Raw genomic sequence first — 26,970 nt, 5'->3', positions numbered from 1 at the left:
GAAGCTACAGTGGCCTTCAAGGACAAGAACAATTCTAAATGCCTTGGTCCAAGGTATGGAGAAAAGCGGAGATATAAGAGACCCTTTCTAAGGGAAAAAATAATAATTCTAAAAAAGAAATTCAGCTATTATTACTAAATTAAACGTACTTATGGCTATTATAATTATTTTCTACCAAGTCTACTGTGAAAAAAGTCCCACAATTCTACAAACTGCAGGTTTAAATCAAAATGATGTTTTAAAATATTTTTTATATTTGTCTCCAGATCACAGTCCCGAAAAGCGACAGAGTCTCTAGTCTATGCCCGACATTACACAGGGTTGGTATGAACCAGTCACCTCTTGTTCTTCAATCTAAATGATTTCTTTGTTTTTGGTGCAACTGTGGTGTAGTGGTTAGAGCGTGTGCCATAGAGTCTCAGTCCTCTTCACAGCAGACCCGGGTTAGAATCCAGCCCGGGTCGTTCTCTGCATGTCATTCCCCTCTCTGTCTGTCTGTCTGTCTGTCTGTCTGTCTGTCTGTCTGTCTGTCTGTCTGTCTGTCTGTCTGTCTGTCTGTCTGTCTGTCTGTCTGTCTGTCCTCTTCACAGCAGACCCGGGTTAGAATCCAGCCCGGGTCGTTCTCTGCATGTCATTCCCCTCTCTGTCTGTCTGTCTGTCTGTCTGTCTGTCTGTCTGTCTGTCTGTCTGTCTGTCCTCTTCACAGCAGACCCGGGTTAGAATCCAGCCCGGGTCGTTCTCTGCATGTCATTCCCCTCTCTGTCTGTCTGTCTGTCTGTCTGTCTGTCTGTCTGTCTGTCCTCTTCACAGCAGACCCGGGTTAGAGTCCAGCCCGGGTCGTTCTCTGCATGTCATTCCCCTCTCTGTCACACTTCATCTCTGTCTCTACACACTGTTTAATAAAACATGGGAAAAAAATGGAAATTAATAAAGAAATGTTGATGTGTTTTTAAATGATTGTCTCTAGATTTCACGAGCTACTGAATGAAGTATCAAGGTCTGCAGTCTCCTGGATTGTGGACCAAGAAAGGAGATTAGGCGCTCTGGTCCTCAGCGGTCTGTCTGTGTTGGGGGTCCGGTCAAAATATCCTCCTCCTGTCTCCAGTAATGATCCTGGACCCTCAGACACGAGGTAAGAGACTGTTTTGGAGTTCATTACTTATCAGCAGTATTTGCAGGAATGGGATAAAAGAGGAAATATACATATGAAAGCGATCTTTTATTGGGGACATTAACACATAATCTGAGACTGCAAGAAGCACAACTAGGCAGAAGATGTGGAAAATTGACTCAATACAAAATGAAGACGGGACTGGAACAACATTTTAAAGAAAGATTAATCGTCAACAATACAAAGTCACTTCCCAAGCAGTTTTTGTTGAGCTAGTTTTTGTCTTTCTAGCTTTTGTTTGCACCGTCAACTAAGGCGTGCCCCAAGGCTCCGTGCTTGTGCCCCTTCTCTTCACCATTTACATTATTATTATTCTACCCTTTATTTAACCAGGTTTGTCCCATTGAGATTAGAATCTCTTTTGCAAGAGAGACCTGGCCAAGATGGACAGCAGAACACAGTTACAACATAAAACACAATACAAAATACAAATACAAGTGCAATTGTAAAAAAAAAAAATTTACTAAAACATTTGCAATTTACTTCAAACACATGACAACAGCCTTACGTTCATGGAGTCTAACCAGTTAATACTTACTTTAAATACAGTGTACAGTGGTGAGTTAAGGCTCTGCTGTTTGTAATGAACCTGAAGGCTCCATGATAAACAGTGTGCAACATGTAGACAGTGAGCTGATGCATTTATGTACAACAGATCACCTTATTTACCTGCAAGAAGGAAGCTTAGACTAGTTGTCGAAGCTACCATGGGCAGATACGCTTCCACACTGACGACACCCGGCTGTAGGTCACCATCAAACCCTCCACCCAGCTCCCACCCCAGTCTCTTCTGAACTGCCTCCACAACATCAAAGCTGGATGTCTTCCAACCTGCTCAAACTCAACAACAATAAAACTAAACTTATTCCACTCACTTCCATAAAACACTGCAGCGTTCATTCTACACAAGCTGGTGACACTATTTTAATATCTAAAGCCCAGTTCAGTCGCAGTGAGTCGCTGATTCAACATGTCAAATCACCAGATTTTAGAACGTCCAGGCCAGCTCGTTGCGAGCAGTTGCAGTTGCGTCTCATTGCCAGGCGAATCTTTGGTCTGAACTGGGCTTAAGGTTGTGTCCCTGTGTGTGTGTGTGTGTGTGTGTGTGTGTGTGTGTGTGTGTGTGTGTGTGGTGTGTGTGTGTGTGTGTGTATTCCTTCAGAGTGGACGGTAAAGAAAGTGCGGCTGAACCTGACAGACAGGGAGTGGGTGAGTAAAGTCCTCGTATGTTGAAGACATGTGACCTGTTAGTAAAGCTGGACTCTAACTGGAAGATATGCTGCTCTGTGTTGTTCTGCATGTATGAGAAGTTCTGGGTTCAAATCTCAGTCTGTTCCCCACTCTGTGTGAAGCCTCTTTGGTCATGAATGAGCCTGATCTTATGTAGGCACTTTAAAAGCCACATTTCCAATGAATGGTTCAGTATGGTTCAGCACTAATTTATGTTTCCACTGTCAAAGTTGGGAAGGGTACCAAAATGTGCCGTGCCCATTTTTGTCCACCTTTGATTGGGCACCAAGCCGTCCTAAAGGGTCCCAAAAGGGGTGGAGCTACACACTGCAGTCTGTTGATTGGTCGACAGAATTATCATTTCAGTGTGAGAGATAAACCGACGTGTGTAATCTCCTCGGTAAGGGTTAAGAGTCTTGTGTTTAGAGGAAGATGTCGGCGCAGCTCTTTGTTTATTGTGTGGAGTTTCATTGAGTCAATCAGCAGCTACACTGTGTCCCGTGATGTCCCACAGTGAGTTTGACGTCTGCTCTGTGTGTCTGTGTCGTCACCTTCAGCAGATCTGTCCACATCAAACCCAAACCTGGACGTGTGTGAAGAGGATCAGCCGAGTCCTGGTGATCCAGAGAAGCAGCTCGCGTGTGGAGAAGCTCTCAACACAAATGTCAGTTTTTCACTTCAGTCCTTACTTTCTAAATCCTCTTTCTTTGTCCCCTGTTGGCCGGGGTCAACATGCTTCTGTGAACCTACTGCCACACTCGTTCTGAAGATAAGTCCCAAGTTTGGTGATGATTGGACAGTTGGTCAAACAGTTATAGCAAATTAACAGCTGAACCGCGCCCCTTGCAAATTTCAAGATAATAGGACAAACGGGGTCAGGGGCATGATCTTTCAAAAATATAATTTTTGCCTTCATGCAGGTACATAATAAAATGAAGTCATTTGGACCAGGCATTGCACCTGAAGCAGTAAGGACCACGTAATCTGTTTCCATCTATATGTGCTATCTATTAAACTAATTTGTGCAATTTTCTTTTTTAGGGGAAATTAACTTTCACTCCTGACCTGCTGACTGAGTCTAGAAAGATTTCGTACAGGTAACAAACGCCTAACCAACCCGCCGACTCCCACGTGTGTGTGTGTGTGTGTGTGTGTGTGTGTGTGTGTGTGTGTGTGTGTGTGTGTGTGTGTGTGTGTGTGTGTGTGTGTGTGTGTGTGTGTGTGTGTGTAAGAAAACCAACCCGCAGACTCCTACATAGAAGAAGCTGTGTTGAAATGTTTCACACACAAACAATACAGACACATCGCTAACACTTTACAATAAGGGTGCATTGATTAACTGATAGTTGATGTTTGTTTAGCGTTAACTAAGCATTTACTAAAAGCTAAGTTATATTGACTCTGTCTGCAGGTTCAGGTGTCCCGGTCCAGGTGTGTTCCATTGTGCTCTGACCGGATTGGTGTTCGTGATGACCCAGGAGGCGGAGCTTGTCTACAGGATCGTCCAATGGGATGAGAGCATCCTGGAATCAGCTGGCAAGATGGCCGCCGGGCCGCTGTTCAGCATCGAGTGTCCTGAGGGCGCGATCAGTCAGCTCCACCTCCCACACTGTGAATCTGACCAAGGTAAAGATAGATAGATAGATAGATAGATAGATAGATAGATAGATAGATAGATAGATAGATAGATAGATAGATAGATAGATAGATAGATAGATAGATAGATAGATAGATAGATAGATAGATAGATAGATAGATGAACGGACGGACGGACGGACAGACGGATAATCTCGATTTCAGTTGCATTATGATGGTAGGGTCAGAATTTGCCCTGCACAGTCACCAGATGATGGAACGAGAGATTCACATCACAAATGTGCAGCCGCCAGATATGCAGCAACTGTGTGATGCTATCATGTCAATATGGACAAAAACGATAGTATGGCACGAAGAATTAAGGCAGTTCTGAAGGCCAAAGGAGGTCCAATCCGGCACAAGCAAGGTGTACCTAATAAAGTGGCTGGTGAGTGGTGTATTGTATGTATAGTTCAAAAGGTTTATTGTCAGTTAAATAAATGACCCCTCTGTGTGTGTTGCAGCCGGCCTGCCCCCTGGCCGGTTCTCTGTGGTCCACATGTCAGATGAAGGGATGAGCCTCCTGCAGCCGGAGCAGATCACTCAGACTCATGTGTTGGTCCGTGTGTCTCACTGCTCGGCCTTCGGTCTGGTCTGGAACATCATCTCCAGTCTGTGGAACAACCTGCTCCCTGTCACCGGGCAGATCCTGCTGTTCCTGGGCCCGCCCAACCCAAAGACACAGAGACAGAGACTCATGGTGCTCCTGCTGCCCTGCAACATCCCACTGCACGAGGTCATATTTCACTTTATATATACAGTATATATAGTTTTTTTCATTCGTGAGAGGTTCGGGAAGAGTGACGGGGATATGTCCCTGTGTGTGTGTGTGTGTGTGTGTGTGTGTGTTTAAGTGATAAAAAGTTGTGTTGTGTTTTCAGGTGAGCGCTCGGCAGCAACCTTACGACAACATCAGGACGACGGCCAAATGCAAACTGTACATAGATCACAGTTACAGTCTCCAGTGTACAATGTCCTTGATAGTTCAGCCCGCCGTGAGTATTTCATGTCAAGTCTATGTGTAGTAGGAATGGTCCGGTATGACAAACTTAAGAAAAAATATAATTGGGGGGGGGGGGGGGGTGTCTAGATCTTGAAATCTTGACTTTGTTGAACCACGGTGTACCTTGAAACCTTTGGTGTACATCTGTGGACATTCTGACAATCTGACCCTTTTTTCCAGAGAGCAGATTTTGACCTGGATTTTGGGCCGAACTACCACCCGATGTTTGATATCTACCTTCCAACAAACACAGAAGAAGTGACGATCACTCTGCAAGACGACAGAGAGAGAGAGGTGTGGAAGAATTACGTCGATCTGACCGGTAAAGTCTTCACTCACCTCATGTATAAAACCATAGAACAACCGACGCCTGTTTTTAATAATTCTAGCCTCATTTTCCACTTGTAAACAACATTTCTAAACTTAGAGTTGTAGTCACCATCAGGGGACCACTGATAAGTGAAGTAATTTTGGGGCACTGTATCAGAGTGAAGGTATTGAATATTTGGGGGTTTCCCTTTGTAGACCGTCCCTGTGCTCTCGTCTCACAGCCCGCTGCACATAGAGAGCATTGTTATTATTATAAGTTTTACAACAACAAAAACATCTCAACTTCAATGAAAAAGTTTGCATATTTAAGACGAAGTGTTTGTTTTCCTCTTCACCCTGTAGATCCTGTCTGTCTGTCTGTCTGTCTGTCTGTCTGTCTGTCTGTCTGTCTGTCTGTCTGTCTGTCTGTCTGTCTGTCTGTCTGTCTGTCTGTCTGTCTGTCCCTGTGTGTCCCTGTGTATTATGTATTATTCTAAAGTGTTTTCCTCTTCACCCTGTAGATCCTACTCTCAGTACAGAAGAGGTTCCTCAGCCCTCATCACCACAGACAGGCCTGTCGTCAGTCCGCTCACAGTTTGTAGAGTCTGTGTCTGAAGCCAATCTGAAGCAGCTGCTGGATGAACTCTTACAGCGAGGAGTTATTAACCCTGGAGAGATGGAGACAGTGAACAGCAGAGGAACCCGGGCAGACAGAGCTCGGGATGTGATCGACATGGTGACAAAGAAAGGAAGCAAAGCCTCTTCAGACCTGCTGGAGATCTTCTGCAGAGTGGACCCACATCTCTGCAACACTCTGGGACTCAAACCAACAAGGAACCAGCCTTAAATAAGGCCATGTCCACACATACACAGCATATATATACTGTGTATACTATATATATGTTTCCTGGTTAAATTATTTAATTAATTAATTAAATTATTGATTTGATGCAAAAGCAAAAGAGTGGATGTTAATCAGTGTGAATCATGTGTTTGTAAATAAAGGTATTGGGGATTTTAATAAAGATGGTGTAAAGAATAATAATAATAATAATAAAATGTTATTTGACAGGGACAATACATACAACATTGCAACAAAAAAATGGGAAAATGTGATGCATATAAGACGTCTAGCTTCAGCTAATTTGCAGTCTTTGTCCCTGGGTCAGGCTTTAAAATACAATCAAATATACTAAATACAATAAATGCAGTGATAGAGATACAGTGAATAATACAATTAATAGGTACCATGAGTCAATACACACAGCTGTAGTTATACATTTCAGATTAAAACATAATTAAATTTAGCATTAAACATTAGTAAAGTGCTCTATTAAAATAACTTGAGAGACGTTAATGTTCACATTTCTGCTGCTGCTTGAGCCATTGTTTAACTTTCACACTAAAACTCTTTAGTTCTGTTTGGGATTTAATATCTGATGGTAGAGAATTCCATAGGTGTGTACCTTGCACTGAGAGAGATAATTGGCCGAATGTTGTCCTACATCTTCGAACTTTACAGTTTTGTTTGGTTATACTCCTTGTCATTGTCCGGCAGTTGTCAGTCTTTTTAAAGATCTGAGACATTGCTTGTGGGGCCAGTCCATTTAGGCACTTAAAAACAACTTTCAAGGAACAGAATTTTATAAAGTTGGAAAAAGTCAACAAATTGTATTTCTCAATAATTTTACAATGGTGCCATTTCTGTGGCTTCTGGTCTAAATGTTTAAAGCTTGTTTATAGAGTGAGAATAGAGGTCTAGTAGCTGACTCAGTGGCCTGGCCCCAGGCAGTGATGCAATAGGATAGATGTGAAAAAACCATGGCATGCAGATACAAATGAGATGCCTTAAAGGAGAGGCATGACCTGATAAGTCTAAAGCAGTTCAGACTAGTTTTTACAGTTTTAGATAGCTTCTTTATATGTGAGTCAAACTTAAGTTGAGGATCTAGAGTTATACCTAGATATTTAAACTCATTTACCACCTCAATTGCTTTACTATCTATAGTGATGTCAAATTTCTCTAGGACTTTCTTTCTTATTGAGAAGCACATTGATACTGTTTTTGTGTGATTAAGTGTTAAGTGATTCCTTTGTAGCCATTCTGAAACAGTAATCATCTGTCTGCTTAAGATCTCTGAAGCTTGATATGATAAATAATCCAATGCTTCAGTCATTTAAACAAACCCTGCGTTCACACCAAAAGCGTCATACCCTCCTGTGGGCGCTCAGGTCGCTCCTACTGCGCTGCCAGCCCCTCAATCAGTCACTGTCAGGGGACGCTCAAGCAGATGTGACATCACACTCTCCCTGCGTTCCAATCCCCATACTTCCCTACTATTTAGTACGCCAGAGAAAGATTTAGGATGTCCCAATACATGCACACCAATTGTAGTATGCGGAAAATACATAAATGACCAACTAACTCCAATAGCATTTTGGAGTATTCATCTTTATTCTTGACATTTCTCGACATAATGAAAAAAAAATATTTTCTCTCTCCTGTCTGTGGCCCTAAAACTCTTCTGTATTTTAGTATGTAGTAAAAGAAAAGATATGAGATTTGGAACGTAGTGTCTGTTTGTGAATAATGCTGCAGTGCTATGCAGAACCAACGACGGTAAAATACCAGATTATTAAAGCTTCCTGTTAAGCCTGTTACACACTCCACAAGAACAAAGAACGAACTTCTCGCTGACAGAGCTGCGAGAAGTTCTTTCTGGTCTGGACATTTCATACTTCACGAGAACTCAAGTGCCGAACTCCTCACCGCGGAAGTTTGTTTGAAGTTCTTCCCCCACAGGTTTGTTTTGATGGCTCTGTTATATTTTTGATTTGTGAAATAGAAACTCCTTCATTTTTCCACCTTCTACTCAGACTCCTTCAATATTGTTTGGTTGTTGTGTTTCGTCCTTATTTAGCCCTGGTTCTACCAAAGGGGACGTAACACAATTGGGGGCTCGTCCGGGATAATTTTTTCCCGTGCCATTTAAAAACAACCAGTACTGATGGGTCACTGTTGTTTTGACATTCATCTTAAAAATGGCTTTTGATTTAAAAGACTTTCTTCAGAGTCCTATTTACCTTGTGCTTTAGTATTGCCGAGCTCTTCAACATTGATGTACAAAGGTCTAGCCTTAATGGGGAAAATCTAAAATAGGGTTAATATTTTCACTGCAAATTTAAAAAAGTTAGTAGGAAAGTGCTTTTTGTCTTTTATGAAAATAATATCTTTAAATGTTTTTTAGATATCTGTTTTGAGTTCTTTTTTTCTTTCTGTCATTGGCCGCTGCTTCGGCGTGGTCCCTGCTCGGTAAAGTGACAGCTGTATTAAATAAAGTAGGACTTCTTCTGCACAATTGCAGAAAGAGATGCAGCTTTAAACCTGCAGTGTGTAGAATTTTGGGATTTTTTTCATAGCAGACTTGGTAGGAAATAATTATAATATCCATAAGTACGTTTAATTTAGTGTATAATAGCTGAAAAAAACGTTAGATTTTTTTTCCCCCTTAGAAAGGGTCTCATATATCTCCATATTTCTCCATACCATGGACCAAGGCATGGGCGCCGCCATGTTGGAAGTGTCATGGTTGGAATGTCATCAGGTGCATTGTTTAGAATTTAGAATTGTTCTTGTCCTTGAAGGCCACTGTAGCTTCTGTTATTATTCGAAAGGGGTGGGGTTACCTTTTGTTTATATCAGTGAATATCTCATGATCTGCTACCTATCCCAGTTTTAATACACAGCCTAGACTCTTTAAACAGGTGTGTTGCTGGCTAAGGTGGGCCCTTTGTTTACATACCAGTTTAACAAGCTTAACACCTACATTCTTTTCAGCACACACACAGTACGGACAGGTAGTGGATCATGAGGAGATATTCACACAGTACAGACAGGTAGTGGATCATGAGGAGATATTCACTGATTTTGTCAACAAGCGTTCTCCAGAATCACTGACTCCACCTTTAAATGTAGCCTATTGTTATGCCCCTGTAATACACTCTAAAATGCCTAATTGTGTCTGAAATGTGCTGTAGAAATGCACTTCCATTGCCTACCACAGGAGGGCGCCACCTGACAGTGAGAGAGAGCGTGTGTGTGTGTGTGTGTGTGTGTGTGTGTGTGTGTGTGTGTGTGTGTGTGTGTGTGTGTGTGTGCGTGTGTGTGTGTGTGTGTGTGTGTGCGCGCGCGTGTGTGTGTGTGTGTGTGTGTGTGTGTGTGTGTGTGTGTGTGTGTGTGTGTGTGTTATATAATACGCCCATGTGTGTGTGAGAGGAGGAAGTGAGAGAAAGCAGGAAGAGTTGATGCACATGGAACAGACACACGGTGAGTCTCAGTTTACTACCAGGGTTTGGACTTTATCACAACAACAAATCAAAGTGTTCATCAGATTTTTCTATCAGAGTTATATTTTTAAACCTATCAGACGTTTTAGAAGAACAACCTACATTGTCTTAGTTTCTATTGTGAATCTATTGTGTCTGAGTGCTCTGAAATTAAAATCATCTTTTTAATATATCTGTCAAATTTTATAATATCAATCTACTACTAAAGCCCTACTTCACCGGTGGGAATATGAAGGTGTATTGAATTCTGAGATCCTATGAGTATAAATGTGCAAAAAAAATTGAAATCGGTTCATCCTAGCCTGAGAAAAGGCAGAAAGAGTGTTTTATGGGCTCACTGTCTAACCCTACATTTCTCTTTCTGTGAAGTAGGCATTTAATGCAAGTTAATTTACTGTAGCATTTATCTTCACTGATGAAAATCATTTACAAATGACCAGTATTCAGTTTGGGTTAAGATCAGCTGAATCAACAACACTAGTTAGTTTAAAGATTAAAAAATGTGTTGTTAACAGAAACTATACATAGATATTTATAGATGTGTAATTGGTCTTTCAAAACAGCAATTACAATTGATCATGAAATATGAAATACTGCTATAAAAACAACTGAAAGGGTTGGTTTGGCATCAGAGGTGTGGCCTATGGTAATTCTTTGGAAGCGGGATTCAGTTTGTTTGAATGTGTGGTCACCCAGGGGGGTTTCTAGGTTTTCTAAAACATCCGGGGCCCAAGAGGGAAAAAAGACATCTGTAGAGTTGCAAGGCAATATGTTTTTGTATATTTTATTGCACATGCACATTTTGTCATAATGCTTTCCCTGAATAACAAACAAAATAGGCAGTTTAGTATAGCTTTAAATATCTACCTGAATGCTGCGCTGCTTATCCCAAGACATCTTAAGTTCCATTCAAGTTATTTCAGTAAAATAAAATATCATAAATACAAGTGAGACAGGCCTTACATTACCGATATAGATCTGACTGTTTCTGCACGATTGTTGCTCTGTTGTCGTGCACTAAACGAGGGCCGCTCAAGGACCGTTGGAAAGTCGAAAAAAAAATGTTTTACAAAAAAATATATTCGGGGCTCTTTCAGTCTATGGGTAAACACAAGTCAGTCCACCTTATACTTTCCCGTGGGGCAGTATTACAAGGGGCAGTATTGGGCCTAAAATAATTTATCCTCTACATTGAACGAATAGTTCAACATTTTTAATGTCTTTTTGCCTCATTCTCCGGCTAAAGAATGTGTGTGCATTTAAAAAAGAGAAAGGAAAGGAGGATTCCATTAGATTCAAACAACTTTATTATTCCCACTAAAGGTAACTGGTAATGAGCAGCAGGCTGTCCCATTTACAGAACACGTCATACAACAAATCAAATGGATACGCCCAAGGAGCTTAGATGTGGAATAACTTAAAAATAGATAAGTGTTACTAAGTGTATACGTGATATAAAATCACCTTAAAATAACATGAAAATGTGTTAAAGTTGGAGTTTGCGATTCTGGAGAATGCTTGTTGTCAAAATAACCTTTTGTTTAAATCAGTGAATATCTCATGATCTGCTACCTATCCCAGTTTTAATACACAGCCTAGGCTCTTTAAACAGGTGTGTTGCTGGCTAAGGTGAGCCCTTTGTTTACATACCAGTTTAACAAGCTTAACACCTACATTCTTTTCAGCACACACACAGTACAGACAGGTAGTGGATCATGAGGAGATATTCACTGATTTTGACATACCTGTTTAAACTTCTCTGCTTTCCCTGAAATCTCATAATGAATTTTCTGTGTGTGCATTTTTGATATATAAATGGGCAAAGGTCGTTCATCCAGGTTAGTTTAGCTCAAACACTGGTGGTCAAGGGGAGCAGGTCAAAATATAAACTTTACAACATCACTAAACGCTCCTGTGTGCTTGTTGGGACGCCGTTTATTTACCACGTTATTCTTATATTCTGTCTGTCAGTGGTGTTGGAAAATGAGCTAAAATGTCAGTTCTATGTTGTCACGGCCCGACTCGTGTAAAAAACAAAAAATAAGAAAAAGGAGAACAGGGAAATCCATCTATCTATCTATCTATCTATGTATCTATCTATCTATCTATCTATCTATCTATCTATCTATCTATCTATCTATCTATCTATCTATCTATCTATCTATCTGTCTGTCTGTCTGTCTGTCTGTCTGTCTGTCTGTCTGTCTGTCTGTCTGTCTGTCTGTCTGTCTGTCTGTCTGTCTGTCTGTCTGTCTGTCTGTCTGTCTGTCTATCTAATCTATCTATCTATCTATCTATCTATCTATCTATCTATCTATCTATCTATCTATCTATCTATCTATCTAATCTATCTATCTATCTATCTATCTATCTATCTATCTATCTATCTATCTATCTATCTCTATCTATCTATCTATCTATCTATCTATCTATCTATCTATCTATCTATCTATCTATCTATCTATCTATCTATCTATCTATCTATCTATCTATCTATCTATCTATCTTTCTGTCTTTCTTTCTAGATGAGCGATCATGAGGACGTTGCAGAGGCCGTGAAGAAGAAGGAAGGAAAACCTCCAGACTCCAGTAATGAACCTGGACCTTCAGACACACAGTGCGAGTTATTATATTATATTATATTATATTATATTATATTATATTATATTATATTATATTATATTATATTATATTATATTATATTATATTATATTATATTATTTTATTTTATATTATATTATATTATATTATATGTTATATTTTAATTTTATTTAATTTTATTTAATTGTATTTAATTTAATTTAATTTAATTTAATTTAATTTAATTTAATTTAATTTAATTTAATTTAATTTTATTTTATTTTATTTTATTTTATTTTATTTTATTTTATTTTATTTTATTTAATTTTATTTTATTTAATTTTATTTTATTTTATTTTATAGATGCTAACTGTAGTCACTGAGAGGAAGTTAGCTAAAAGGAACACATGACTTACTGAACCTTTAATGTTTAAAACTTCTTCATCTTTGTGTCTCCAGAATGTATAACCAAGTATCAGAGTGTGGAGTCTCCAGCTGTCTGTCTGTGAAGAGTGACATGTCCAAAGAACCTCCTCTGACCTTCAGGAATGGACCTGGACCTTCACACACACAGTAAGACACTGTTTCTACTAGTGTTGTGTGGTATCAAATGTTCCATCCATTTAAAGCTGGGGTATATGATTTTGAGGCTCCGATTCTCTGTTCTTATTGGCTGTTGGGACTGTCCATTCACTTTGGCACGACTTTGTTGGTGTAGAGCATGTCAGGGAGGGACCATAGGGGAGGGACCAAAGAGAACAAGTGGAGCGGTTGAGGTATTTGAATTCAAATCTCTATCCCAACTGCTATTTTCTCCCCAAATCCTCCACCCCAGCTTTAACCCTTCACAGCAGAAGGTATAAAATCCATGTGCCATCACTGAAGGCTTTACCTCATGTAGATGCACCGACAGTGTTGTTGTAATCACTCAGAAGTTACACACTGTAGATTTAAATAAAAGCATGACATGTTTCAAATATATATTTATTTACTCCAGAATTGAACTACAAGGACCGAGATTGGACTCTGGAGCGTCCAGCAGTCTGTCAATGAAGAGTGACTGGTCCAAACAGTCTCCTCCGAACTTCAATGAGCCTGGACCCTCAGACACAGAGTAAGTGGCTGTTTTGTAAAAGCCCTACTAACGTCCTCCCTCCTACATACTCAACATGTATATACTACAAACTGTCTACTTAACCGTCCATTGTGTAAGCAGGGTTCATCGGACCGTTTACACTGAACTATACAGAAGCAATTAAGAGTTTAAAAAAAAAAATCTGTGTCGTTTGAAAAGACCCAATGCATTGTGGTTGAGTAGGAAAAGTAACCTATTGATCCATACACAAAATCTTCCCGGAAGTAAGTACTCATCTGGGCATTTCTCGCCTACACGAACTCGCATAAACAACCACAACATACTCAAATTGACGTCAAAATTAGTATGAGTAAGACGTTAGTAGGGCTTTTAGTAGGACGTTAGAAGGGGTTTTAGTATGAGTAGAACGTTAGTAGGGCTTTGAGTATGAGTAGGACGTTAGAAGGGCTTTTAGTATGAGTAGGACGTTGGAAGAGCTTTTAGTATGAGTAGGACCTTAGTAGGACATTAGTATGAGTAGGATGTTAGAAGGGCTTTTAGTATGAGTAGGACGTTAGTAGGACATTAGTATGAGTAGGATGTTAGAAGGGCTTTTAGTATGAGTAGGACGTTAGTAGGACATTAGTATGAGTAGGAAGTTATTAGGGCGTTGAGTATGAGTAGGACGTTAGTAGGGCTTTTCAAACACAGACACACACTGTTTGTGAACTGACTTGATGGAAGATTATTCAATGAGTTTGACGACTTTAAACAACTATTTTTAAATGTTCATATATATATTTTTTTTTAAAACAAGAAAACCATTCTAAGGTCTGTTAAAATGCTCTTTAAAAGGTGCTACAAGGAACTTTTAAATATGTCTTATGATCATAAATTTCATGTAACAGCAAACGAGACCATCAGTGCAGAGAATGCTATTTGTATACAGTTTTTCTCAATGCCTTTGTCATGGGTACGCTCAGCCAGGAACAACAGCTGGCATGGTAAAAACACTACCACTTTTGTCCAAAGGGGGCGCTAGAATTAACAAAAACTGAAAGTTCCTCGGGGCACCTGTAAATCAGTTGTTGTAAAACAGATGGGGCCATTAGCCTGTTGGTCTTCAATCATAATGATGAAGTTTCAAATATCTGTCTCCAGATTTCAGGACCAGATAGCGAGATTGGACTGTCCAATCTCCAGCTGTCTGTCTGTGAAGAGTGACTGGTCCAAACAGTCTCCTCCGAACTTCAGTAATGGACCTGGAACCTCAGACACAAAGTAAGACACTGTTTCTATTGTAAACTGAGCTGATGGAAGTTGATTCAATGAGGAATACAACTGTTAACAACTTTTGAAAATGTATTGTTACCTTTTTTTTTTATTCAAGAAGAAAGGGTTTTCATTTTGTTTTGTGTCCATCAATCAAACTCTTCAGTGAAAAGGAAATGTCTTTTTGTCTCCACAGAGAGAAGAGGAGTGGTGTTTCTGTGGAGGAGCAGCCGTCCTGCTGTGCTTTGTGTCAGGACGTCCTGAAGGATCCGGTCTCTACCAGCTGTGGACACTGGTTCTGCAGACGGTGCATCACCTCATACTGGGACCGGCCTGATCCATCAGGAGACTCCTCCTGTCCCCAGTGTGGACAAACATCCAGAACCAGACCTGGACTGCAGACAGCCAGTCAGACCAGTAATCTACAAAGTCATGTTTCTTTACTTTGCAGCATGAATGTTTAAATGTTGTTTTTATATTGGTGATCATTACTAATTATTCTTTCTTTCCTTACAGTTGATGGCAGTCTGCAGGAGGTTCTAGATGAACATAAGATCAGCCTGAAGAGGAGATGTGAACGTGTGACTGAAGGAACTGATCAAACAGGAAGTGGAACTCTCCTCAACAGGATCTACACTGAGCTCTACATCACAGAGGGACAGAGTGAAGAGGTTAATACCCAACATGAGGTGAGGCAGCTTGAGACCGCTTCCAAGAAGAAGACCCTCCATGACACTCCAATCAAGTGCCACGAGATCTTTAAAGCCTTACCCGACCAACAGGGACCCATCAAACACATCAGAGTCGTCCTGACGAACGGCGTCGCTGGAATTGGAAAAACCTTCTCAGTGCAGAAGTTCACTCTGGACTGGGCAGAGGGCTTAGAAAACCAAGATGTCAGTCTGCTGATTCTGCTTTCGTTCAGGGAGCTGAACTTGATCAGAGATGAGCAGTACAGTCTTCTCAAGCTGCTCCATGATTTCCATCCAACATTACAGAAGGTCACAGCAGAGAAGCTCGCTCTCTGTAAAGTTTTGTTCATCTTCGACGGCCTGGATGAAAGCAGACTTTCCCTGGATTTCCACAACACTGAGGTTGTGACTGATGTCACACAGGAATCATCAGTCAATGTGCTGCTGACAAACCTCATCCAGGGGAATCTGCTTCCCTCGGCTCTCATCTGGATAACTTCCCGACCTGCAGCAGCCAATCAGATCCCTCCTACATGTGTTGACAGGGTGACAGAAGTACGAGGCTTCACTGACCCACAGCAGGAGGAGTACTTCAAGAGGAAAGTCAGTGATGAAGAGCTGTCCAACAGCATCATCTCACACATCAAGACATCCAGGAGCCTCCACATCATGTGTCTAATCCCAGTCTTCTGCTGGATCACTGCTACAGTTCTGGAGCACATGTTGACTACAGACCAGAGAGGAGAGCTGCCCAAGACCCTGACTGGCATGTACTCACACTTTGTGATGGTTCAGACAAAGAGGAAGAAGCAGAAGTATGAAGAGGGACATGAGACGAGTCCACAGGAGCTGACGGAGGCTGACAGGGAAGTTCTTCTGAAGCTGGGGAGGCTGGCGTTTGAACAACTGCTGAAAGGAAACATGATGTTCTACCAAGAAGACCTGGAGCAGTGTGGTCTGGATGTCACAGAGGCCTTGGTGTACTCAGGAATTTGTACCGAGATCTTCAAAAGAGAGAGTGTGATCTTTGAGAAAACAGTGTACTGCTTTGTTCATCTGAGCATTCAGGAGTTTCTGGCCGCAGTCTACATGCACCACTGTTACACCAGCAAGAACACAGAGGTACTGGATGACTTCCTGGGAGATGGGAATGATGATAATGATGATGACGACGACGATGATGAAGTCAGGGACGTTGAATTTGATTACCCATCCATAGATTACTTCCTGTCTGTCAATATGGAGAAATCCCTTGAAAGCAGAAATGGCCACCTGGACCTGTTTGTCCGCTTCCTTCATGGCCTCTTTTTGGAGTCCAACCAGAATCTCTTAGGAGGCCTGCTGGGTCCAACAGACAACAGTCCAGAAACCATCCAGAAGGTCAGCGACAACTTGAAGGAGTTGCAAGCTAAGTTTATCTCGCCTGACAGAAGCATCAACATCTTCCACTGTCTGATGGAGATGAACGACCTCTCAGTTCATCAGGAGATCCAAGAGTTCCTGAAGTCAGAGAACAGATCAGAGAAGAAACTCTCTGAGATCCACTGCTCTGCTCTGGCCTACATGCTGCAGATGTCAGAGGAGGTTCTGGATGAGTTGGACCTAGACAAGTACAACACATCTTGGGAGGGACGACTGAGACTGATTCCGGCTGTGAGAAACTGCAGAAAGGCTGTGTAAGTCCATCATCTTTATACAACATTACATTACAGCCCTACTGTCAGTGTGCCACTGTTTCTGACATCAAGTCTCAGTTGTCCCAACCACAATGTAGCCACCAAGACCCCATTTTCATTTGTCATTCCAAGTATCTTGTATGTAGTGTGTTATGGGGTTGGTTACCTCAGGCTGTTTACAGACACTGTGTCCTTAGCGAGGTATAGTATGGTAGGCATTATGGCATTTAAGCTTGGGGTGACTTTGTGAGCCTTTTTCATACGGAGTAAAAGTCAAAAAACACAATGAGATAGTAGCTTGTTTCCTAGACTGGGCTAGAGCATCACTACTTTCACTGGTATATGTGTCCTTCTACTTGACATACAGCTGCCTGTGCTGTTGTTTACAGTGCGTAGGTTTCTGGTGTGGTCCTGTGTCGCTGCCCTTGTTCCACCATAGGCCTTCCAGAATACCTTCTTTTGTGGATCATCTTTCGTCGTTACTCCCAAATTCTCTCTAAACTGTCCTACGTTGTTTTAGGAAATGTTTCCTCTCCCCACATCGGCAATGTCCAGTTTGGTACTTAATTGCCAATGTTAAATTTGCTGTGCACTTTTTGTCCTACTCATTATTTTGTATTTGCTGTGCTTTTCACTCACTGCTGTTGCCATCACCTATTGCGCCATATTGTCCTCTGTCTTGTGTGTTGTCTTGTTTACACTGTTATGTCTCTTCTCACTCACAAAAAAGTAAAGTAATAATAAAAAATTAAATAAAAAGCATTTGTTGTGCTTAAACCACTGACTTATGTACTCCCAGACTTCCTGAATGTTGGCTCTCAGAGACTCACTATGAAGTTGTGGTCTCGGCTCTGAAGTCCAACCCCTCCCACCTGGTAGAGCTGGGGCTGAGAGGGAGCAGGCTGCAGGACTCAGGAGTGAAGCAGCTGTGTGCTGGACTCGAGAGTCCAAACTGCAGACTGGAGTCACTTTCGTCAGTACACTTTCTTTTGCTCTATCTAAAGATAATTTCCTGGGGGATTTACCATGCCTAATTGATAGCTTAAAGAGACAGAGATGAAATGGGGCGGAATGACATTCAGAGAACAGCTTCTTACCACCTAGCCACAATCTCCATCCTTTCTTTTGCTCTTTAAACATAATTGAACATTGAACAAAGTTATGTTGGGTGGATGGTGGTCAAACAACTGTTAAGTGAAGTTAAATATGTCTAGATACATGTGTTACCATAACATATCTGATTCAGATATTATTCCTTAATTGACAGACTTGCTAATTGTGGACTGACTGAGATCAGCTGTGCTTCTCTGGCCTCAAGTCTGAAGTCCAACCCATCCCATCTCAGAGAGCTGGATCTGAGTGTCAACGAGCTGCAGGATTCAGGAGTGGAGCTGCTGTGTGGTTTTCTGGAGAGTCCACACTGTAAACTGGAGACTCTGAGGTCAGACACAACTTTATTAACTTGTTGATGATGTGCAATGTGTAATTTAGTTTGATTTAAAAAGGCAAAAAAGATGCTGGTTCACATATTCAAGGGGATTGGGTCGAGGGGCCTACAGCTCCAACAAAGGAACCCAAACTTCCCTTTCTCGGGCCACATTAACTAGCTCAGACTGGGGGATCCCGAGGCGTTCCCAGGCCAGTGTGGAGATATAATCTCTCCACCTAGCCCTGGGTCTGCCCAAGGTCTCCTCCCAGCTGGTCATGCCTTAAACATCTCTCAGGGTGGGAGTAGGAACCAAGATTGACCAGTAGATCCTTCTTTTCATCACAAAGGTGCGGTAAGCCAGTGTTAAACCAATTCTCTGGCCAATCTCACACTCCATTGTCCCCTCACTCACCAACAAGACCCAGAGGTACTTGAACTCCTTCAGGTACTCAGTTAAAATGATACCATCACAGAATCGATCATGGACTCTCAGCCTAGAATGCTCTGGTTCCACGTTCACTTGTAAGCATCCTTATTTTGGAACATGGTGTTGGGGATGGACAGTTAATGACTAGCACAGAAGTTAAAGAACAACGACCACTCGGGTTCGGATCAGGGAGGCCGTTCCTCCCAATCACGCCTCTCCAGGTGTCTCCATCGTTGCCAAAGTGTGTGTTAAAGTCTCAATCAGAACTATGGAGTCCCGTACCGGAGCCCCATGCAGGACTCCATTCAGGGTCTCCAAAAAGGCCATATACTGCAATTTGTATGAATTTGATTTGTCTTTATTTTCAGATTGAGTCACTGCAGTTTGTCAGAGATCAGCTGTGCTTCTCTGGTCTCAGCTCTGAAGTCCAACCCCTCCCATCTCAGAGAGCTGGAGCTCAGTGAAAACGTTGAGCTGCAGGATTCAGGAGTGGAGCTGCTGTGTGGTTTTCTGGAGAGTCCACACTGTGGACTGGAGACTCTGAGGTCAGTTGACTGCTTTTTCTCATTGTAAATCTCATATATTGATGAAAAAAGCCAAAACATGGCTTGTAATAAGTGTGTCGTCAATAAATCCAAATATTTAATTGGGATTAATTGCATGATTGTCCATAGTTAACGATTAATCGCAAATGCTAGTATTCACAAATTCACAAAATCTAGTTCTTAATGTGCCTTAAAGGGAGATTTTTCAAGTTTTTTTTAATCCTCTTATCAACAATGTAAAACAATGACAAATCCTGTCCAGAATATATTCTCCAGAATAACCTCAAAGGTTCTGCATGCTCCAACAATCTGATGAAAACATACCATGGGTCTACCTTTGACTCTGTGCATTAGCAAGTCTTATTTCAGAGGATGTACTACTTTGGAAACTCCACAGTAATTGCTCATAACTGTGGTGCTGTGAGGAGGAACCATCTGGCCAAAAAGTTAAATATTTAGCTCTAGCCTATGGACTAAGATTGGGATGCTGTTTTTCCTGTTATTGCAGGCTGACTCACTGTGAACTACCAGAGACCAGCTGTGTTTCTCTGGCCTCAGCTCTGAAGTCCAACCCCTCCCATCTCAGAGAGCTGGATCTGAGCTACAACAAGCTGCAGGATTCAGGAATGGGGCTACTTTCTTCTGGTCTGGAGAGTCCACACTGTAGACTTGAGATTCTGAGGCAAGGCATATCTTTTTTGCTTCTACAATACTCACCAATGCTTGTTTAAGGAAACAGTCAAACTTTTAAAGTGGTAGAAGCGTTTATAGTATCAGTCTTATGCTTTACTTCGTGGCTTGGTTTCATTCATTCCGTTTCTGCAGGTTGAAATGCTGTCTACTCACCAATGGATCCTGTGCTTCTCTGGCCTCAACTCTGAAGTCCAACCCCTCCCATCTCAGAGAGCTGGATCTGAGGGACAACAAGCTGCAGGATTCAGGAGTGGAGCAGCTATGTGGTTTTCTGGAGAGTCCACACTGTAGACTGGAGACTCTGAGGTTAGAGAAAAAACATTACCAAAACGACATAGGCATCTAAACACAACTGGTTTAACATAATTCTGCTGATTGCCACCATCTCTACGGAACAGCAGTTATATTAGAGTTATGTCTTGTAGCTTTTTTTAAAATACGGTGGTCACAAACTTCTATTTGGGACTGTTAGTGTAGTTGGCCAGAGTAACCCTTAACCAAACCCTAACCTGTGCTACTGACACATTCATTCTACCTGTTGTTTTTACTTTTTTCAGATTGAGGGACTGCAGTTTGTCAGATTCAGCAGTGAAGCTTCTGTGTGGTTTTCTGGAGAGTCCACACTGTAGACTGGAGACTCTGAGGTTAGAGAAAAAACATTACCAAAACGACATAGGCATCTAAACACAACTGGTTTAACATAATTCTGCTGATTGCCACCATCTCTACGGAACAGCAGTTATATTAGAGTTATGTCTTGTAGCTTTTTTTAAAATACGGTGGTCACAAACTTCTATTTGGGACTGTTAGTGTAGTTGGCCAGAGTAACCCTTAACCAAACCCTAACCTGTGCTACTGACACATTCATTCTACCTGTTGTTTTTACTTTTTTCAGATTGAGGGACTGCAGTTTGTCAGATTCAGCAGTGAAGCTTCTGTGTGGTTTTCTGGAGAGTCCACACTGTAAACTGGAGACTCTGAGGTAGAGCTCTGCATAATTGCGGGTCCCCTTAAATTTGTTTGCAAGGCAGTTTTTTTTATTTTGTTGCAGGCAATCAGGTTCACAAACTGCATGTATTATCGTTATGCCAATTTGGTGATGGAATCCTCTTTATGCTATCGGAGGATGTGTGCAGTGAAGAGATAGAAAAAGAGAAACATTTTAAGTGGGTGTGCTCATTGTGTAGTGGTTAGAGCCCCCCCCCCCCCCCCGCCACCCTCCATAGAGTCCTCTTCACAGCAGACCCTGGTTAGAATCCAGCCCGGGTCATTCTCTGCATGTCATTCCCCTCTCTGACCCATTTCATATATGTCTCTACACACTGTCAATAAAGCATGTAAAATGCTTAAAAAAAAAAATTTAAATAAAGAAAGAAAGAGCTTTATTTTACAGTAAGTGTTGACAGAATTTAATTTGCTTTATTGTATAATATTTTAATGCACAATACATGCTTTCTGGCTGTTGAACTTTGTCCCAAAGAACTCCAAAGTGTTTTGCTACAAGTTGTTGTTTAGCCTTGAAGAAGAAACTGCCTAATAAGATTTTGGCACATACAGAGGTATGACGCATTCATGTGCACAGTAGTTTCACTCCCCATATTCTGTTATCAGACATTGTATGAAGGATAACACCAGCTGAGATGAATTTCTGGGAATATCTGCCTAATTAAAATGTTTCTGCTTTCGCCAGCAAAACGGGCTGGACACACAAACCGAGTGTATACGCCTACACATTTCACTACATATAATCTCTGTACACTGTTCATTCGAGGTATTCAACCATGTATCAAGCCAGGTACATTGTTGATTCCCTTGTATGCTGTTTGCAAGTAAATTCACCTGCTTCCAAGAAGGCCTGACTCAGTTTCAATTATTCAAACACTTGGGTAGTTTGATGAAATAATTCTAGTAACAAATGGTCCTTCGAGCCGGATCCAACATCCTCATCCTCTGGACGAGAAGAGCCTGCACCGGGCACGGGGGAGTCCACGACTCTCGACAAAAGACCTCCAGTGAACATTGCTACAAAAGAGGCTGTCTGCAGACTCTACTTGGACGGAGGAGGGGTGACGGAATCCAGAGCCAAAACTGAGCGAGTCGAGGCTTTCTTCGAATCAGGTGAATATAAACAGCTGATTTTGTTTTGTCCAGGAATTAGGAATTCCTTTGTTTTATGTATTAGGTAGATAAACTAGTTTATGAAGCAGTATTTCTCATGGTTTTACCGTAAGGGAGAATAACTGATCGTAGTGTTTGGGAAAATGCACTAAAGAGAAAAATATTTCAACCTGTAGTGTTTGGGAAGATGCACTAGAGACAAACCTATCTCAACCTGTAGTGTTTGAGGAAATACACTCACAACAAATAAAGTCTCAAAGATGGCCATTAGTGTGGGATTCGGCGCATTCCCTTTTATTCAGATGTTGATGTCTGAAAAAACCAAGTCTAGCAGTTATCTTTTGTTTCATGACACTAGGAAGTTAGAATAAAACTGAGAGTTTAACTTATGAAAACAATTGGTTGCGGTTGAAAAAACTACTGTTAGACATCATACGAGTGTTTATGAAGTTTCACTGTTTAGGAAGAACAAAAAGCTGTGATTAGTGTTACGGTGGGTCACTAAGTATACAAAACTTGTCACAATTTTTACTAGTGTTTTTGAGGTCTTGACACTAGCCAAAGAAATAAGTCTCACCTCTTTGTTTTGTTTGTCACAATTTTTACTAGTGTTTTGAGGTCTTAACACTTACCAAGAATAAGTCTCACCTATTTGTTTTGTTTTGTTATGTTTGTCAATAGTCTACATCTGCTGAGTAGATTTATTAGTTTTATTTAGAATACATCACATAGGGTGTTCTAGTTTTAAATTGGTGAATTTTGTTAATCAATTGGAGGGAATAGGGGTGTTCACCCTGTTTAAATTGATTACTGGGTAATTTAATGTTAGATTTTACATTTTAAAAATTAAATTACTTGTAAAAGAGTGAACAGTAAAGAGAAAGGTGGTGGCCAAAGAGATGATAAGAGAATGTTGTTGAAAGTGTAAGAGGAAAAAGATTGTTTGGAACTGATTGTTTATGGATGTTATAAAGAAAGAAAAAGTATGTAGGGGAAGGGAGATAAAAGGTTTTAGTAAGTGTGCATACAATTTTTATGCTGTTATGATGGGTTATAAAATGCTTGTCTCCTAAAGATGACCAGAGTTCTGACTAAATTGCTAAACGCTTTAAAGTTTAGAGCTAAATATCTTGCCAATCCAAGCCCCATAGTGAACCTTAAAGATTAAAGGTGCAGTCAATCATTTGAAGTCCCAGCATAAACTTACAAAAAGCGTCCTTTTGTGTTCTTTTTATGAAAATGTTCACTAAAAAGAATTATTCAATGTTTTTGATTTGAACTACAAGTTAAAAGGGATTTGTGTGCTGAACAATGTGATCATAATGTGTTATGTGATAGATGAAATGCATGTTTGAAAAGAGAGAAGGAGAGAGCACATGTAAAAAATGTGTGTGGGAGACGCAGTCTCTGTGAGGTGAAAAATGGGAGTATCTGAAGGAAAATGTGTGTGTGTGATTCAGTCCCATTCAGAAAAGGGAGGGCCTGCCTGCCTGTGTGTGCTTGAATGCTGCCCAAACACAGACAAAAAATGTGAACTGAAGAATGAAATCAAACCTATCCTAAAATGTTGTTGTGCGTTAATTGTGACATCTAGAGCAAGCAAAATGGATAGGATGATATTTTAGAAACAACCCTGGCAGAATGATGAGCATTTCTTTTGAGAACATGTTACTGCTCAAATTCATTCTGTTTCAGATGCAAGGAGAAGACAAAGCTGACCATGCTTCAATAAGGACAATTGGACACTGAGGAACAATCTGAATAGGTTATGGTAATGCCTAACCATTCCCCCAGTGACTGTGATATGAAGGACACTTTGCGTCAAAATGCCACAAAAGGGACTTGTTGACCATCAAGACGACCTAGGTTCCTGTTCCCTGGCTTCTGCAAAAAACTGTCCTCTCTGAAACTGTACATAGACGACGTTGCACCAGTACACAAACTTGCATTTTCACAACTGTGATGTTGATGTACTTGATATTATTCTGCTTGACTGAAATATATTTACTCATATGCTTTGCCCTTTTGCTTTGAAGTGTTGCAAAAAGTTGCATTAAATATTATAAAAAGGGTGGAATCTTAACAGAATTTAATTTGCTCTATTGTATAATATTTTAATGCACAATACATGCTTTCTGGCTGTTGAACTTTGTCCCAAAGAACTCCAAAGTGTTTTGCTACAAGTTGTTGTTTAGCCTTGAAGAAGAAACTGCCTAATAAGATTTTGGCACATACAGAGGTATGACGCATTCATGTGCACAGTAGTTTCACTCCCCATATTCTGTTATCAGACATTGTATGAAGGATAACACCAGCTGAGATGAATTTCTGGGAATATCTGCCTAATTAAAATGTTTCTGCTTTCGCCAGCAAAACGGGCTGGACACACAAACCGAGTGTATACGCCTACACATTTCACTACATATAATCTCTGTACACTGTTCATTCGAGGTATTCAACCATGTATCAAGCCAGGTACATTGTTGATTCCCTTGTATGCTGTTTGCAAGTAAATTCACCTGCTTCCAAGAAGGCCTGACTCAGTTTCAATTATTCAAACACTTGGGTAGTTTGATGAAATAATTCTAGTAACAGTAAGGTTGGACTGGCATTCTCTGGTCTTTGATATGGGCTTCAGAATGAATCACAGTCAGACAGGCAGAGGGGCTAGACGTTTGTTTATTTTGTGTGTATTTAAATTGGTGGTGACTGTTGTTTTGTTCATCCCTACAGGTTTAAATGAGCCGGCCCTGTAGAAGCATCATTCATCAAACTGACAAGTCATCATCCTGACCAAATATTAATTCCATCTTTCTTCTCATCTTATCCAATTCCTGGGAGCCACCAAGTACCGTTATTCTGGAGAAACACCATAAAAATACACTAAACTCATTGGCATTTTTCATAACATACCTGGTAGACAAGGAATATAACATTCATCGATATGTTTTAATTTTTGTATATTTTCTTGTTTTTTTATGAGTTTAGAATGAGCCTTTTATATCTACATAGGAGCGGGGCGCTGAGGCCGCCATGTTGCACCGCCATGTTTCTACAGTAGCACAGAACGGACAAACTTAACGGCCTTACACATTTTTATATATAGTGGGCGTCCTGGGGAAATGCACCTGTTGAGAGACCAAGAAGAAGAAGAAGTACTATAGAATAAATAACTAAATACATCTTCACCTCATCACTTGATATTGTGGAAAGACTTGAGGCAGTGGTGGATGATGCCATCTTTAGTAACTAGCTTCTTGTCCTTGAAGGCCACCGTAGCGTTTAAGCTGGGGCAATAGAGAACTCACCGTCATCGCAAACTCAACTCTTTCTCTGTAGTTTCTACCAAGTATTTGACTTCATATGTTTTTCTTTTATTGTCTAGTTCCATAGCCTCACGTTAAAGACAGAAAAAGCCTGAATAATATTGTTAAACCTACTCTAAGATCATTGTAGTAAAACTGTGATAATCTGTCAAATTGGTTTTCTTTTGTGCTCACATCCTGTTTTCTTTTGTAGGCATTGTTGTTGTGTATTGTGTAATGTTATGTAACTTTATTTATACAGGGACAATGAACAAAAAGAAACATGAACCTTGTTTAGAGCAAGAGGAGAGATGCTTCTTTGTAGTAGGTTTTAGCAAATGGATATTTTCCACTTGTAGTCCCTGGGCAGGTCGGTAGAATAAACACATATGAATAGAAAAATAGACAAGATACAATTATATATATACATTGGAGTAAACATTAAATACGTTACAAGAAACAATGATCTTATTACATAGGATAAACCATTACATTGTTTAAAGTTGTTGTTGTTTACACCTGTGTCTTGTTAACGATTAAGCTTAGCCTATTAATACCCTGTGTGTCATAATCTGTGTAGTGTGCACACATGCCCGTTTTTTACTGTCTGAGTTTATTTATTACAGTTTTTACATTAATTCATTTGTATGCAACCTTTTTTCAACACCGTTACAAAGTGCTTTATGGACTGACCCTGCTTTCACACCAAAAGCCTCACGAGCGACACTGGCGTCCAAGAGCGTTTGCAGCAGTCTGAGCGCCCACATCGTCAATTTGAAGTTGAGCATTTCCCAACGTTATGCAAATGAGGAGTGACATCACCGAAGCAGACCTAATTAGTGTATATTTTCTTGTTTTTTTATGACCTTAGAATGAGCCTTTTATATCTACATAGGAGCAGGGCGCTGAGGCCGCCATGTTGCACCGCCATGTTTCTACAGTAGCACAGAACGGACACACTTAACGGCCTTACACGTTTTTATATATAATGGGCATTTCCCAATTTTATGCAAATAAGGAGAGATAAAAACGGAAGCAGCGGCCAATTCCAGGAAGAAAGAAATAATTTAAAAAGGAAAACTTATAAATCCGGACTTGATTTTGAAATTTAAACATCAGTTTGTTTGTTTTTTTTATTAAAGACGTATAGAATGTGCCTGTGCACATTTTTCTTACAAAGTAATATGCAGTGGAAATGTGATAAATTATGTATTTTATCATCCCTGGTTCTGCATAGCTCTACTACAATATTAAGAGACTATTCACAAACCGAGGGTCATGTCTGCAGCAAAATAGCGGCGACCTGAGTGCCAGTCTTTTGGTATGAAAGTACAGGCATTACACAAACGCATTAGCATTTTGTGCCTTTTCCCTGAATGGATTTTGTTGCATTATCATGTATGACCTCTGGACTGCTAAGTAAAGGCTTTTATTATTTCAACTCATTTTTGTCTCCTGTGTTT

General features: G+C 40.6%; 2 protein-coding genes across 3 annotated transcripts; both read left to right on the top strand.

Annotated features, from left to right (window-relative positions):
• Positions 1 to 1,107: 1,107 nt before the first annotated feature.
• Positions 1,108 to 6,195, top strand: LOC307267736 (caspase recruitment domain-containing protein 8-like; the record flags this gene model as incomplete). Its single annotated transcript, XM_080050118.1, has 8 exons — positions 1,108 to 1,132; positions 2,959 to 3,065; positions 3,443 to 3,498; positions 3,813 to 4,027; positions 4,501 to 4,772; positions 4,918 to 5,031; positions 5,220 to 5,361; positions 5,870 to 6,195. 8 exons carry the CDS (start codon positions 1,108 to 1,110, stop codon positions 6,193 to 6,195), a joined length of 1,257 nt encoding a protein of 418 aa, XP_079906244.1.
• Positions 6,196 to 9,634: 3,439 nt separating this feature from the next.
• LOC307267619 (NACHT, LRR and PYD domains-containing protein 3-like) lies at positions 9,635 to 26,952 on the top strand. 2 transcript variants are annotated; one of them, XM_080049994.1, is made up of 15 exons: positions 9,635 to 9,675; positions 12,221 to 12,312; positions 12,735 to 12,848; positions 13,273 to 13,389; positions 14,512 to 14,631; positions 14,819 to 15,039; positions 15,139 to 16,990; positions 17,790 to 17,963; positions 18,258 to 18,431; positions 19,215 to 19,391; positions 19,900 to 20,073; positions 20,217 to 20,390; positions 20,642 to 20,728; positions 20,980 to 21,066; positions 24,936 to 26,952. In XM_080049994.1, the coding sequence occupies exons 2-15, from the start codon at positions 12,221 to 12,223 to the stop codon at positions 24,943 to 24,945; spliced, it is 3,573 nt and encodes a 1,190-aa protein (XP_079906120.1). In that variant the 5' UTR covers positions 9,635 to 9,675; the 3' UTR covers positions 24,946 to 26,952. The 2 variants fall into 2 exon arrangements, 1 of the variants encoding a protein (XP_079906120.1); XR_013845411.1 differs by lacking the exons at positions 20,217 to 20,390; positions 20,642 to 20,728; positions 20,980 to 21,066; positions 24,936 to 26,952 and having other exon boundaries at positions 19,265 to 19,391; positions 19,900 to 20,037.
• Positions 26,953 to 26,970: the final 18 nt, after the last annotated feature.

Source organism: Ammodytes marinus, assembly GCF_949987685.1.
Source record: "Ammodytes marinus genome assembly, chromosome: 21".
NCBI lineage: Eukaryota > Metazoa > Chordata > Actinopteri > Uranoscopiformes > Ammodytidae > Ammodytes > Ammodytes marinus.
Note: the sequence above shows the minus strand (reverse complement) of the source record. Positions and strands in the feature narration are given on the sequence as shown.

Coding starts and splice junctions, on each gene's coding strand:
- LOC307267619 (XM_080049994.1), top strand. CDS start 12,221: ATGAGCGATCATGAGGACGTTGCAGAGGCCGTGAAGAAGAAGGAAGGA. Junction 19,392..19,899: donor TGTGGACTGGAGACTCTGAG/GTCAGTTGACTG, acceptor CTGTTATTGCAG/GCTGACTCACTGTGAACTAC. Junction 20,391..20,641: donor TGTAGACTGGAGACTCTGAG/GTTAGAGAAAAA, acceptor TACTTTTTTCAG/ATTGAGGGACTGCAGTTTGT.